Below are 15128 nucleotides of genomic sequence, written 5' to 3' on the forward strand. Positions count from 1 at the left end.
AAAATTATACATGTTTTTCTTATTTCTTGATAAATATCTTTGGGTTTTCAATGTCTTCATTATTTTCTGACATTTTATTGACAAAATACGCTGCAACTGGTGATTATTGGAGTTACTGGCAGAGATAAACGCTGAAAAAGACAGAAAATCAAACTGCAGCTACAGAAAAATCAGGAAAACACTGAGTGTGCAGCAAAGACAGTTTGACAAGTGGTCTCTGGAAAGTACAGCTCACACGTCAATCACAGCTTCGCCTCAAGATAAAATCAAACCAGAATCTTTCAGTTCTTCCAACCAAACAGAACCTTACGGCTCTTTTATCCTGGTAGTTTATGGGTCAGATCTGTGATTTGTGCCTCTGAGTAACTTTGAGGGCATAAAAACAGAAAACATCCAGTGTTTTCCTGTCGCTGCCAGCCGGATGGTGTCTCTCAGAGCAACATTTTCACTTTTGTCTGGTCTTGGCTTCAGTTTCGGGCTGCGCTGCCAACCGGCCGGCCCACACATCAGATTAAAGCCTCTGTTCTCCACTAATTTATGTCCTCTGCTGAAATAAAACTACATCTGAGGAGGGACACAACCTCCTCTTTACTGTTCATTCCCTGTTCCTCCTGTTGTCTCTGATTTGTGGTTGTTGTCTGGTTAGTTGTTTAAAAGTTGGAGACCTGAATGTTAATTAGAGGCTGAAATGTGGTGAGTTTTGCAATCAAGTGTTCCACAGATACAAATACTGCAGTCACAGCCCATAGAACGGTATTTTTTAGCCTAGTTAGCGTCTGCTCGAGCTTCACCTAGTGAGTATTTCCACCGTCAATTAATCTACCTAATATTTTCTCAATTAATCAGTTGGTAATTTGGTCAGAAAATGGTAAACAAATGTTGCTTAATGTATCCCAAAACCAAACATTTGAGTTTTTAAATATAATTAATGCTCTTATTTGCCATTTCTCTTTATCCTTTATACTATATTTGGGTTTTGGTCAATATAAAGACACTATCTTGGGCATTTTTCAATATTTTCTTACACTTTTTAGACACAATTTGCTGCAAATGATGATTATTTTTTATTTTCAGTTCATCTGTAGATTATTTTCCCCATTACTCAATTGGTTGTTTGGCCTACAAAATGTCAGGAAATGGTGAAAAATGGTGATTGATGCATCCCAAAAACAAAGATTTGAGGTTTTAAGAATAATTAATGCTCTTATTTGCCAATTTTCTTAGTTCTTCATGAATATACTTGGGTTTTGGTCAATGGAACAGCACCTTCTCAGGCATTTTTCATCATTTTCTGGCATTTTTTAGACAAACTTTGCTGCAGCTATTGATTATTTTGATAATCTACAGATTATCATCTGATCTATGGATTATTTTCCCCATTATTCATTTAGCACTTTGGTCTGAAAATCTATGAAAGAGGTGAAAAAGGTCAATCAGTGTTTTTCAAAGCCAAAGGTTTGAGTTTTTAAGTATAACTAATGTTCTTGTTCACCTGTTGTCTTAATTTTTTTTGTAGTATCTTTGGGTTTTGGTCAACTTAAAAGCGCTATCTTTGGCATTTTAAAAATATATACTTTTTGACATTTTATAAACAAAATTGGCTGCAAATGATGAATATTTTCACTAGATTATTCTGTGGATTATTTGTGAATAGCTATTTGTTCTATAAAATGTCAGAAAATGGTGAAAACTGAAAAAAAAAATCAGCTTAGGATATTTATTTTGCTCTCATAGAGGAGGACAGAAACCTGAAAACATTCACATTTAATAAGCTAAAATCAGAAATCAGAGAAAACTGACAGAGCAGGTACAGTGCAATAACAAACAGCCCAAGAACAATGTACTGGAATAAAGAAATCAGCATTTCATGTAGAAAACATCTAAGTTAGAAAGAAAACACACATGAAGCAGCAGCAAAGCAGCAAAACCAAAAATTCAGCACTTCATTAGAGAAAAATCTACTTCACTCTGAATTATTTTATAAATCTATTGACCGAGTTCATAAGCCACATTAGATAAAGCGATGCACTACTTTCCACGTTCAGAATTAATTTAATTGGTAAAAAGTGATATTAGAACCTTGCTTGTATGGAGTCACAGGAGTGCCACATCAAAAAAATAAATAAATAAATAAATACATGTGGAAATATAAAGAGAAATAAATAAATAAATAAATAAATGTGGAAATATAAAGAGAAATAAATAAATAAATAAATGTGGAAATATAAAGAGAAATAAATAAATAAATAAATAAATGTGGAAATATAAAGAGAAATAAAGAAATAAATAAATGTGGAAATATAAAGAGAAATAAATAAATAAAGAAATAAAAGGAAAAAACAAAAAGTAAAAGCAAACACGAAATTTTCCTTTTCATTTATTTATTTATTTATTTCTCTTTATATTTCCACATTTATTTATTTATATTTTGATGTGGCACTCCTGTGACTCCATATGCTTGGCCCCTGCCCCATTAAAAAAAATGTTTTCCGTTTTTCTTTTTTCTGTTGCCTCTTTCAGACACTCAGCTCTAAATGTTACTCTGAATAAAACATCTAATTCTGTACGTGACTGAATACAAAGAAAGAAAATGAAGGTTTGTGAATGAAAACACAGAGCTGGAAGGTTCGGTGAAGAGGAATCTGCTGCATTTCATCTTTAGATACTGTCCTCTAGTGACCAGCAGGAATAATACACGAACATCCTGCTCTGCTTCATCAGCATCAGTCTGATATCAGAACATAAACAGCAGGTGGAGGCCCGATAGCGCTGAAAAATGAATGAAAATCATACCAAAATTACAACATGGACAAGTGTGACATCAGAGGAACTGTGGATATTTGACATAAAGATAAAATGTGTCACCAGATATCATTATAAAAACACTGTGAAACTACAAATCACAGCCTCCAGATGGTCTTCAGTGGAAATGAAATGCAAAAATGACTGTTCCTGCTAAAGTTGTGACACAAATTACAGCCAGAATATCTGTCAGAATAACCAAAATCAGATTTTTTTTATATTCACTGGAAACACTGCTTTGTTCTCACACCTGCACCTACACACGTGGACAAAATTGTTGGTACCCCTCAGTTAAAGAAGGAAAAACCCACAATTCTCACTGAAATCACTTGAAACTCACAAAAGTAACAATAAATAAAAATTTATTGAAAATTAAATAATCAAAAACAGCCATTACTTTTGAATTGTTGATTAACATAATTATTTAAAAAAACAAACTAATGAAACAGGCCTGGACAAAAATGATGGTACCTCTATAAAAGATTGAAAACTATTTGACCAGAGTGACATGATTAACTCAGGTGTGTCATTTAATTGACATCACAGGTGTTTCCAAACTCATAATCAGTCAGTCTGCCTATTTAAAGGGAGACAAGTAGTCACCCTGCTGTTTGGTGAAAAGGTGTGTACCACACTGAACATGGACAACAGAAAGCGAAGGAGAGAATTGTCCCAGGACATCCGAAAAAAAATGATAGACAAACATCTTAAAGGTAAAGGCTATAAGACCATCTCTAAACAGCTTGACGTTCCTGTGACAACAGTGGCTCATATTATTCAGAAGTTCAAGACCCACGGGACAGTAGCCAACCTCCCTGGATGTGGCCGCAAGAGGAAAATTGATGACAAATTGAAGAGACGGATCGTTGGAATTGTATCCAAAGAGCCCAGAGCAACCTCCAAAGAAATTAAAGGTGAACTCCAAGGCCAAGGTACATCAGTGTCAGATCGCACCATTCGTCGTTGTTTGAGCCAAAGTGGACTTCATGGGAGACGACCAAGGAGGACACCACTGCTGAAAAAAACTCATAAAAAAGCCAGACTGGAATTTGCAAAAATGCATGTTGACAAGCCACAAAGCTTCTGGGAGAATGTCCTTTGGACAGATGAGACCAAACTGGAGCTTTTTGGTAAGGCACATCAACTCTATGTTCATAGACTCAAAAACCAAGCATACGAAGAAAAGAACACTGTCCCTACGGTGAAACATGGAGGAGGCTCAGTAATGTTTTGGGGCTGCTTTGCTGCATCTGGCACAGGGTGTCTTGAAAGTGTGCAAGGTACGATGAAATCTGAAGACTATCAAGGCATTCTGGAGAGAAATGTGCTGCCTAGTGTCAGAAAGCTTGGTCTCAGTCGCAGGTCATGGGTCTTCCAACAGGACAACGATCCAAAACACACAGCCAAAAACACCCAAGAATGGCTGAGAGAAAAGCGTTGGACTATTCTAAAGTGGCCTTCTATGAGCCCAGATCTGAATCCCATTGAACATATGTGGAAGGAGCTGAAACATGCCATTTGGAGAAGACACCCATCAAACCTGAGACAACTGGAGCTGTTTGCTCATGAGGAGTGGGCCAAAATACCTGTTGACAGCTGCAGAACGCTCATTGACAAATACAGAAATCGTTTAATTGCAGTGATTGCCTCAAAAGGTTGTGCAACAAAATATTAAGTTATGGGTACCATCATTTTTGTCCAGGCCTATTTCATTAGTTTGTTTTTTTAAATAATTATGTTAATCAACAATTCAAAAGTAATGGCTGTTTTTGATTATTCAATTTTCAATAAATCTTTATTTATTGTTACTTTTGTGAGTTTCAAGTGATTTCAGTGAGAATTGTGGGTTTTTCCTTCTTTAACTGAGGGGTACCAACAATTTTGTCCACGTGTGTAAAAAGCAGTTTAAAAAAGACAGAAATACGTAAATAAAGATGAAAAAAAATCCACAATTCAAGCCGACACTCTCGTATATCTTCCTTTTTGACAACCTAAAGCTAAAAAATGTCAGTTTTCTCGTCTCTTATCAGAGAAAACTGATTTATTTTATATTTCAAAAGTTGAGAATTTATTAAAATGATTGCAAATTAATTACTTTTCTTCAACTATTTCATTATTTGATGCATTTTCAGCTCTAAACAACAACTATAACTATTTACATTAGTCAAGACAAGTTGATTTTTCTTTTTAAGTTTTGCATAATGAATTAACCAAACTAAGCTGTTGGGGTTAGGACTCTAAAGTGTTATTTTTAAAGTGAGTTTATTTGAGTAGTTTATATATTAAGGCATTTAATCCTACAAAAACTACATAAAACATTACTTTACCCTAAATATAATGATAAGAATTTTGAATTAAAGTTGTGACTACAGAAAGAAATGCATGAAAACTCAAAAAATCCAAGGATTCACTGAATACCTGACAAGCAAGCTATGTTTTCATCTTAATTGCAAATAGAATAGAATAGAATAAAATAGCATAAAAGAGAAGAGAAGAGAAATACTTCATTGATCCCAAAAGTGAAACTCTGTTGCTCCTGTATCAAGCAGAAATAGTACCATGATACCACCACAAATACAAATAAATAATAAAGATATACTGAAGTACGAAATGCACAATAAAGTATAAAATATAGTATGATTAAAAAAGTGAAAAATGCATCATAAAGTGTCAAATATTGTATTGACGATGCATAAAAACTAGCAAAAACTAGCAAAAACCTAGCCACGCTAGACCCACGTCTGAAGACGCAAGGGTCTAGGAACTCTCAACAGGGAGGGAGGCGGGCTAAAAGGTTGTCTTTCAAATCACTCTGCAGCAATTGGGTAGGTATACAACCAATCAGCACAATGAATAGGCTGACGTAGTTCCTAGAGCGCCGGAAATCAGAGGATGCGATAGTTCGATGAAGCCTTATTTATACAGTCAATGGGTGAAGCTCAAGTATATTACAGACATGTTAACAGAAAGATTATTCAGAGTCGGTGCTAATGGAGCTCAACTACTGTTGTCGTTTTTGTTGTCGACCCTGGCAGAGAATTAAATTCGTTGCCGTGGGTTGTCTAGCGCGGCTAGGCTAGTTGTTTCTGGTTGTTTCTGTCAGAATCGTCGCGCCTCTGTCGTCACTAAGTTATGCCCGCCTTCTGACTCTACACTTCATGGTGATTGGTCCGGCCAGTTTTAGGAGCATCCAACCTCGAGGCTTACCGAGGGTAACTAGACCCACCCTAGCAGAGAATTAAATTCGTTGCCGTGGGTTGTCTAGTGCAGCTAGGCTATAAAAAACAGGGATTAATCAGCTTTATAATTTTTGAGGAATCGTGTTTGGTATTTGGTGCATTCTGGACATTATGTGCAGCAAAGAACTGATATTACAGCCATCTATTATTATTATTATTAGTAGTAGTAGTAGTATTGTTATTATTATTATTATTAGCACTATTATTATTATTACAGATATCTACTGGCTGTTATGAGTCATGCAACCATCATAATTTTGTCTCTTCTTGCTATAATTCTTCAAAGGTTTATCTCCTCCAGCTCTGTATTTATGTTGTTTCATCACTTTCACTCTGTCCTCCTGTAATCAGATCAACTGTCAGCAGCTGCAGTTATCTGATCGATAAACTCGCATGTCAGAAAGCGACACAAACTCCTCACGCAGCTTCTTACTGAGCGACAGACCGTCTGCAGCTCCATAACAAATGCCTCCATTTGCAGGGAGATAAAGTCGTGGCTTCGGCCTTGAACATGTCTCAGGATGAATGCGTTATGGCAGCGATCCAACAACACCGACACAGACGCCTTCATCTCACACAGTTCATCACATCCTGGATTACTTTATCAGGTATAAATCAGCCGGATCGTGACTAAGCTGCGGCTCTTTAATCAGCTCTGCAGGAGTGTTTGGATGTATTTTATGGTGATGATGTTACTGTTTCTGTGTGCAGAGACAATAACGCCCAGTCACACTGCAGCACCCCACCCCACTGATCGATACCAGGAGGAGGGAGGACGATGCTGGTGGTCCGAAGAGACCGGAGGAAATGCTGAGGCAGCTGATGCTCTAACGGACTGTAACAAAGGAATCTGGAGGAGATCTCTGGTGGATAAAGAGACTCTGCAGGCAGCTCTAAACCCACCAGGAGACGTGAATCATTGGAACAAGACGTCTCTGATATCACACAATGAACCTCTCTAACTGGTAAATAGGGGATCTGAAGTCTGTATGCAAACTGGAACAGCCAATGAAGACATTTATCTTGTTAAACCATCATAAATAAAACGTCATGTGCCAAGTTTTCACTTGTATGTACAAAATTGTGAATATAATGTGTAATACTTTAAGATATGATGAGATAAGATACAATAACATACAGCAAGGTATGATGAGATAAATAAGATACGATGAGATACGATAAGGTAAGATAAATAAGATGCAATAAGATGAGATACAATAAAATAAAATATGTGATATGAGATACGATAAGTTGAGATATGATGAGAAGAGAAATGATGAGATATAAGATACGATAAGAATAGATACAATAAAATAAGATCAGATACCATAAGATAAGGTAAAGAAGACACGATGAGATAAAAAAATATGAGCTATGATAAGATAAGATGAGATAAGGTACAATAAGGTATAATGAGAAAAGATACGATGAGACACGATAAGATATGATAAGAATAGATACAATAAAATAAGATCAGATACCATAAAATAAGGTAAATAAGACACAATGAGATAAAAAAATATGAGCTATGATAAGATAAATAAGGTACAATAAGATATGATGAGGTACGATAAGTTGAGCTGTGATAAGATGAGATACAATGAGATGCAATAAGATGAGATCCAATAAGGTGAGATGAGATACATTGAGATACCATAAGATGAGTTTTGATGAGATATAAGATTAGATGATAAGATACAACAAGATGAGATGAGATACGATAAACTGAGATACAATAGCATACAATAACATGAGATAAGATGAGATGAGATACGATAAATTGAGATACAATAACATATGATAACATGAGATAAGATGAGATACAATAAGTTGAGCTGCGATAAGATGCGATAATGAGATACGATAAGTTGAGATAAGATGAGGTACAACGAGATAAGATACAATAAGATAAGATAAATAAGATGCAATGAGATATGATAAGTTGAGATACGACAAAACAATAAAACATGCTAAGATACGAAGATAAGATACGCTGAAATACGATGATATGATACGATAAGATGAAATATGATGAGATACGATGAGATACAATAAGCTGAAATATGATGAGATACGATAAGATGAGATCTCATCAGATATGATATGAGACAAGATAAGATAAGACTGAATTAACCCCCAAGGAAATTCTTGTGCCAGATATTGCTCAGAATAAACTAAATGACATAAGAAATGCAGTAGCTAAAAGTAGATAAACAATAAGATATAAATACAACAGAATACTAAATTAAAATAAGAAAACTATATACTAAATACTGACTTAATAGGTGATATCACACATGATAATGAAATAATGAAATGAAATGCTAAAATTAAATAATGACATGAAAATTAAAATGAAATGCTAAAATTAAATAATGACATGAAAATTAAAATGAAATATTGCAAATGTTGTCAAATGCCAAATGAAAATGAAATATTACACCTTTAACATAATTTTTAGGTGAAATATTTCATTATCATTTGTGATATTACTTATAATAATGCGGAAATTAACAATATTGCACAGAATTATTCTATCTGTGGGAAAATACTGAGAGTGCAGAGATTTTTCTAGACGGAGAAGAAATTAAAGATTATTGTTCAGAGTCTTCTTAAAGTACAAAATATTTATAACACATAGGTTTTAATGCGTTGATGTTGCACCAGAGTGAAATATGACGGTTCTTCTACATCCTCCTGACCAACTATACTGGATCAATGTGACTTCCCAGGACAAAGCTGGGTGTCTTCACCGTAGAGTTTCTGCTTTTTTAATACTTCAATGTGCCTAAGCCTCATATTAGGACTACTGGTAGATGCCACAAAAGAGTAATGTTCCAGAAACACACGTATCAGTGGATGCACGGAGAAGCCTCTGGTCTCCACTCAGTTACTGTGACAAAAAACTCATTGGACAAATGAAGACTATAAACCTGCCATCTCCACATTTCCTGCAGCTTTTTTCTCCCCAACAACTTTCTACATGTCACTATGACAAACAAAAACAGCAAGTTAGGGCTGCTTTTAATGACAAAAATACATAAATTCTGCCATCACCACGACGCAATGTAAGCTTTTTACGTGTTATTTCACACATTTCTATCCTTATTCTGAAAAAATAACCTTCAAGTTCCTCATCTCTGGATATCAAAACTATATATTTATGTATAAAATAATCTGTTCCTATGCAGCAGCTCAGTGCAGTGAAGCAGCTGCAGAAAAGGCCACAGATCCACACCGTTATTTCCTCCACACAGGGAGATAACCAGTTGTTTGGAAAAGATGCAAACATTCAGCACAAACACAGGAAAACACTCTTCCAGCTTCCAGGTGAGCTTCGTACCTGCGATCCGGATCACGGCTCTCTCCGCGGGGTCCAGAACGTCTCCGGAGGCCGACTTGGAGCGTTTGATGCGGTGGTGTTTGGGCAGGTTCCAGGGCAGCGTGTCTCCGATCGACGGCGAGCAGCTGACCGAGCTCAGATCACTGGAGCTCTCCTCCGACGCCGCCCGGACCAGAGGCCTCCGCTTGGGCTTCACCTCCTCCATCGTCTGCACGGACAGAAGACGACAGCACACTCTCAAATCAAGAACAACAGACAGAATCTACATCATTTCTGTCATCTGTTCAGCGCTGCTTTCTGAGCGATGGCGTCACCAAATATTAGTTGCACATTCAACTCCAACTAAGGATTGATTTCTTGACTATTCGATTAGCTGTTTGGTCAATAAAATGTCAAAAAAATGGAGAAAAAAATGTTGACACACTAAAACTTGTCCCCAACCCCAAAATATTCAACTATAATTAGTTTTAATGCATTATTTTTGCTTGTTTTTCTTTGTCGTTTGTGAATATTTTGGAGTTTAGGTCAACTTAAGGTTCCATTTTTTATTTTTTTGGTCATTTTACAGATGAAATAAGCTGCAATTTATGATTATTTTTTATATTTAATGACTCTAGATTTTTTTTCTCTTTTATTAATTAGTTGTTTGGTCTATAAAATGTCAGAAAATGTTGAAAAAAATGTTGAGGGTGCACTAAAAGTTGTTCACAACCCAAAATTATCCAACTATAATTAGTTTTAATGCAAAATGTGCTGATTTTCTTTGTCCTTTCTGAATATTTTGGGGTTGAAGTTGTCATAATGGTTCCATTTTGGACATTTTTGACCATTTCACAGATGAAATAAACTGCAAATGATGGTTATTTTTTAACATTTATTTACTCTGTCGAAATTTTACTTACTATTTAGTTTTTTTGTCTGTAAAATGTCAACAAATGACAAAATAATGCTGAGGATTCTCTAAAAGTTGTTCACAATCCCAAAATTTTGATGAAGAATTTTCTGTTTTTCTTTGTTATTTATGAATATATTTGAGTTTAGGTCTACATTAAGTTTCCATTTTTGACTTTTTTCATGATTTTACAATGAAATAAGCTGCAACTTATGTTTATTTTTTACATTTAAATACTCTGCAGAATTTTTCCCATGTATTAATTAGTTATTTGATGAATAAAATGTCACAAAGTGTTGAAAGAAATGTTGCAGTTGCACTAAAAAATATTCACAATCCAAAATATTCAGCTATAATTTGTTTGAATGCAAGATTTGCTGTTTAGGTTAACATAAGGGTTCCATTTTGGACTTTTTTCATAATTGTACTGATAAAATAAAGTGCAAATGATGTTTATTACTCCAATCAATTGAACTGTAGGTAGTTTTTCAATTTATTAATTAGTTGTTTGGTCTATAAAATGTCATAAAATTATGAGAAATGTCGATCAGTGTTTCCAAAAGTCCAAAATAAAGTTTTGTTCACAGCCCAAACACATTCAGAAAGAGTAGAAATAGTACACATTGGAAACATTGTTTGGAAACAATAGATAGACATAACAAAAAAAGAAATTCGGCTTGTTTCAGTCATCGTTTGATTATCTGCTCAGTTGATTACTGGCTGTTTCTGACATTACAGCATTTAATGTTTACACAAACTGCAATAAAAATGTATTTTTATTAAACTGGCTTCACTTTCCTGTAGATGTTCTCGTTAAAAATAACTAAAAACAATAAACTGAGCTTTAAACTGAGCTTAAGCATGGCTAAAACAATAATTATTATGTAATTAATACAACTGAATTCACAGAAGATTAAAAATGCATCCACTCAGGCCATCTCAACATGTCTTATGTGAAAAAATGGAAATTAAAAACATCTAAACCACCTGATTCAGTGTAAAAATGGACTGAATTCTGACCCAGTCCTATTTTGGAGCTTCTATATTTAGACCTGAAGAGCAGCGTAGAGGACAAGCGCTCCGTCTGCAGCTCAGGCTGGTCATGCAGGTGATGCTAACGTCGCTAACGGTTTGATTTCTGCTGAGTCACAGCTTCAGAGGACGGGATGCTGCCCGGAGCCGCAGCCTCTGATTGGTCGACGGCATCAGCAGCATCCTCAGTTCAGACTCAGGTTAGGATTCAGCTGGATTCTATTTCTGGTACCCTTTGTTGTTTTAGTAACTGCAGAGCTGCAATACAGTCGCTTATTTATTCATTCATTAGACAATGAAACATTATTAATCCAAAACACGTTTACTGATTGGTGTCAGGTTTATAAAACTGAATTAAAGGATGCTGAAAACTGAACTGTAGCACCAACCATGTAACTGATTTAAGTTTATCCAGGTTAAATCAGGAGGTAATGATGGTGTCATTGGTAAAAGTCAGATCTACTTAAACCGCCTTTTTCCTCTCAAATGAACAGTTGATTCATTTTGAAGTTCCAATTATTCCAACTTACATATTTGCTAAAACTGAAATGTAAATCATAACTGTCATTAGACTTGGTCAAAATCAACCTTTTTTTCTGTAATTTCACACAAAATAACAGTAAATTGTTCAAGGAGTTCAGAAAAGTTAAAAACGCTTATTTTTTATTGTACATTTGATGTCGTTAAGGTGCAGCGATGTTTTGAATTAATGTTGATTATGGGTTTTCTGCCTTTTTCAAACTGCAATACTATCATATCAATATTATATAAAATATAAACTATATTTTATTACTACATAGAATGTTTATTGTAGCTATTTAAAACAATTCACTGTTATTTTACAGATTTTAAATTTTGTTGAATTAAAGATAACTAATTTTATATATAATATTAACAAAAGCTTAAAAAAATAAATAAAATTTAAAAACTTTCATAATGAAAGAAGAACCAAAAGATAAAACAGAACAAAATAAAAACAACAAAAAGGCCTAAATTAATTACAACTAATATAAATAAATAAATGTATTTCTGTACTTTTAATAAATGCTCATTTGTAGGTTGTTTTTTTAATGTTTCAAGAGTAAAAAAATTTCAAAAATAAAACAAACTTTTACAATGACAGTAAAAGAACAATCAAAAACACATAAACAGAACAAAATAAAGCAAAAAAAATAAACCATAAAAACAGGCCAGAACTAAAAACTAACAAAAATAAATAAATAAATTAGATAAATAATTTATAAAATGCGTTTCTTTATTTTTATAATAAAAGGTCATTTGTACTTTTATTTTTTTTACTGTTTCAACAGTAAAATAAAAAATAAAAATAAAATAAAAACTTTAACTTATTTATTGGATTTAATTCTATTTTATTATTATTATTATTTACTGTTTTAACAGTGTTGTTGTTTACATTTTCCATTGTATCTTTCCGATTTTTACAGATTTTTTGTACAATAATGATTTGCCATGTAAAAAAAAAAAAAATAATTTAGACTCTTGTTTTATTCCCAGTTTAACCAGCTGCTCTGTTGATCACTGACTGGTCTGAACATTATAGTACTATTAGTAAACTACAGAAAAATGCACTTTATATGAAACTGACTTCACTTAGCGATAACTACTTATACCACTTACCCAGATTTGCTTTTTAATGTCCAACAAAGATTTTCCCACAGTAATTCCAACATGAGCTGGATCCTCCTTCACTCACAGATTGTTTTTCTGGCACATTTTAAACCGATTTGTGTCTCCAGTGACACATTATTACTTTTTAAGCTGCTTTTCACTAAAACTGGAGTTCAAACACTTTAGGTTGAGCTCATTCCCTCATATCTCGGTGTAAAGCAGCAGCTCACTGACTGATCTGAATGGAAACGTGGCCACAGTCTAAACCCCGACCTGCAGATACAATAACCGGTACTGTCTAAATACTGGAGGGAAAACGCAGGCGCTGCTGTTCTAAAAGGTTGCAGGGAGTCATGTTAAAAATTCATAGCTTCTAAAATAGAAAGCAGACAGGCAGAAAAGAGAGAGAGACCTCAGATCTGCTCTGAAACCTGCAGAATCCTTTGCATCAAACGTCCTCATATCTGAGAGTCTGGATGAATTAGTGGTGCACTGCAGAGGATCTGTCAGCGGTTTGAGCCACTTAGAGGACAGAAGAATCATCTTTACTGCCTTCCTGCTCTCCTCATTCTATTACTATTCACAGTGGACCTGCTCCTGCTCTGGACTCCATCCAACACCATGAAAGCATCAGAGGGACCCGCCGTTACCAGGCAACCCTGAGGAGCCTCATGGAGCTGATCCTGGAGCCTTCAGGACCAGGAGCTAGGGGGGTATGAATGGACCGGGACTGAGCCTGGATTAGTCTAGAGCTAGGGGGGTATGAATGGACCGGGACTGAGCCTGGATTAGTCTAAAAACATTTTTAATCAGTCTGAGTCTGTCAACATCACTGTGAAGCAGTCAAAAATCAGTCTAAAATCAGTCTGAATCAGACTAAAAAAATTAGATGGATCCGTTTAAATTCAGTATAAGTTTAGTCTAATTCAGTCTGAATGAGTCTGAATTACACTAAAATAAGTCTAAGATCAATCAGAATCAGTCAAAATCAGTCTGGGCCAGTCTGGATTAGCCTAAAATCAGCCTAAATCATTCTAAATCAGTCTGAAACATTATAAATCAGTTTTCTTTTGTCTTAACCAGTGTAAATCAGTCTGAATCAGTCTAAACCAGTCTGAAACAGTTTAAATCAGTCTAAACCAGTATAAATCAGTCTAAACCAGTCTGAAACAGTTTAAATCAGTCTAAATCACTCTGAATCATTCTAGTCTGAAACCGTATAAATCAGTCTAAACCAGTATAAATCAGTCTAAACCAGTCTGTCCTCAGTGATGGACCTCATCAGGACTGGATCTGTTGATCTTCAGCTGTCACATCTGAAGCTTCTCAGAATAAACTTGATCCTAAAACAGCTGCAGCTTCTCTGCAGCCACACCTGAGCTGATCTGCAGTGAGAGCTGAGGAAGATGATGAGGAAGCTGATGATGATGAGGAAGAAGATGAGGATGAGGATGCACCTGCAGGGAGAGCGTCAGGACGCCAAACATCCTCCAGACTTATTTCTCATGTTTTGCAGTAAATCATGTGACGAACAGCGCTGCGGCAAAACCCGAACCGGCCTCCGTGTTCCCGGTTACTCACGCTAAAAATATCCAGGGCTGCTGCTGCTACTCCGGTCCCCGGTAAACACTCCGTCGTGCAGCGGTACCGTCAGCGGATCCGTCCCGGTAAACCGAACTCACAGACCCACCATCCTCCTCCTCCGCAGCGGGAGTCGCGCCTGCGTCCTGCGTGATGCGGAGCCGCTCAGACCTGGACCGAACCGGGCCGAGAGCAGGAACAGGCAGCCCGCATGTCCCTCCGTTACTGGAGCAGCAGCACCGGAGGCTCCGACCGGGACCGGCACCGGAGAGCAGAGAGCAGAGTGAGTCGGCGAGGCTGACCGGAGGATGTGTCTCCTCCAGATCCTCCCTCAGACGGTTGATTTCGGTTCGTTCACACTCAGACAGAACCACGAAACTAACTACAGGACAGAATCTGAGCAGCTGGAGGACACATCTGTCAGACCATACTAAATATAAAGAAGCTACACTATAAAAAATATATGTCTGGGATCAACAATAACAAAAAAGTTTACATTAATCACTTTGAGTTTAGAAAACTACGAATAAAATTATGTTCAACCAACAAACTGCATTGAGCTGGTTCAATTAAGGATAAATTAAGCTGATGATTCATAAAAAATGAAGTT

At 35.8% G+C, this 15128-nt stretch overlaps 1 protein-coding gene across 7 annotated transcripts in view; it reads right to left on the reverse strand.

Moving 5' to 3' along the window:
* The window catches only part of pleca (plectin a), a 192656-nt gene extending 178014 nt beyond the window's left edge, over window positions 1-14642 (reverse strand). For all 7 annotated transcript variants that reach the window (XM_051955506.1, XM_051955504.1, XM_051955503.1 and 4 more), the window contains exons 1-2: window positions 14519-14642; window positions 9385-9592 (exon numbers count right to left, since the gene is read on the reverse strand). In XM_051955506.1, the coding sequence (XP_051811466.1) occupies window positions 9385-9589 (205 nt within the window). In that variant the 5' untranslated portion in view covers window positions 9590-9592; window positions 14519-14642. The remainder of the gene's footprint in view (window positions 1-9384; window positions 9593-14518) is intronic.
* Window positions 14643-15128: the final 486 nt, after the last annotated feature.

Source organism: Acanthochromis polyacanthus, chromosome 11 (assembly GCF_021347895.1).
Source record: "Acanthochromis polyacanthus isolate Apoly-LR-REF ecotype Palm Island chromosome 11, KAUST_Apoly_ChrSc, whole genome shotgun sequence".
NCBI lineage: Eukaryota > Metazoa > Chordata > Actinopteri > Pomacentridae > Acanthochromis > Acanthochromis polyacanthus.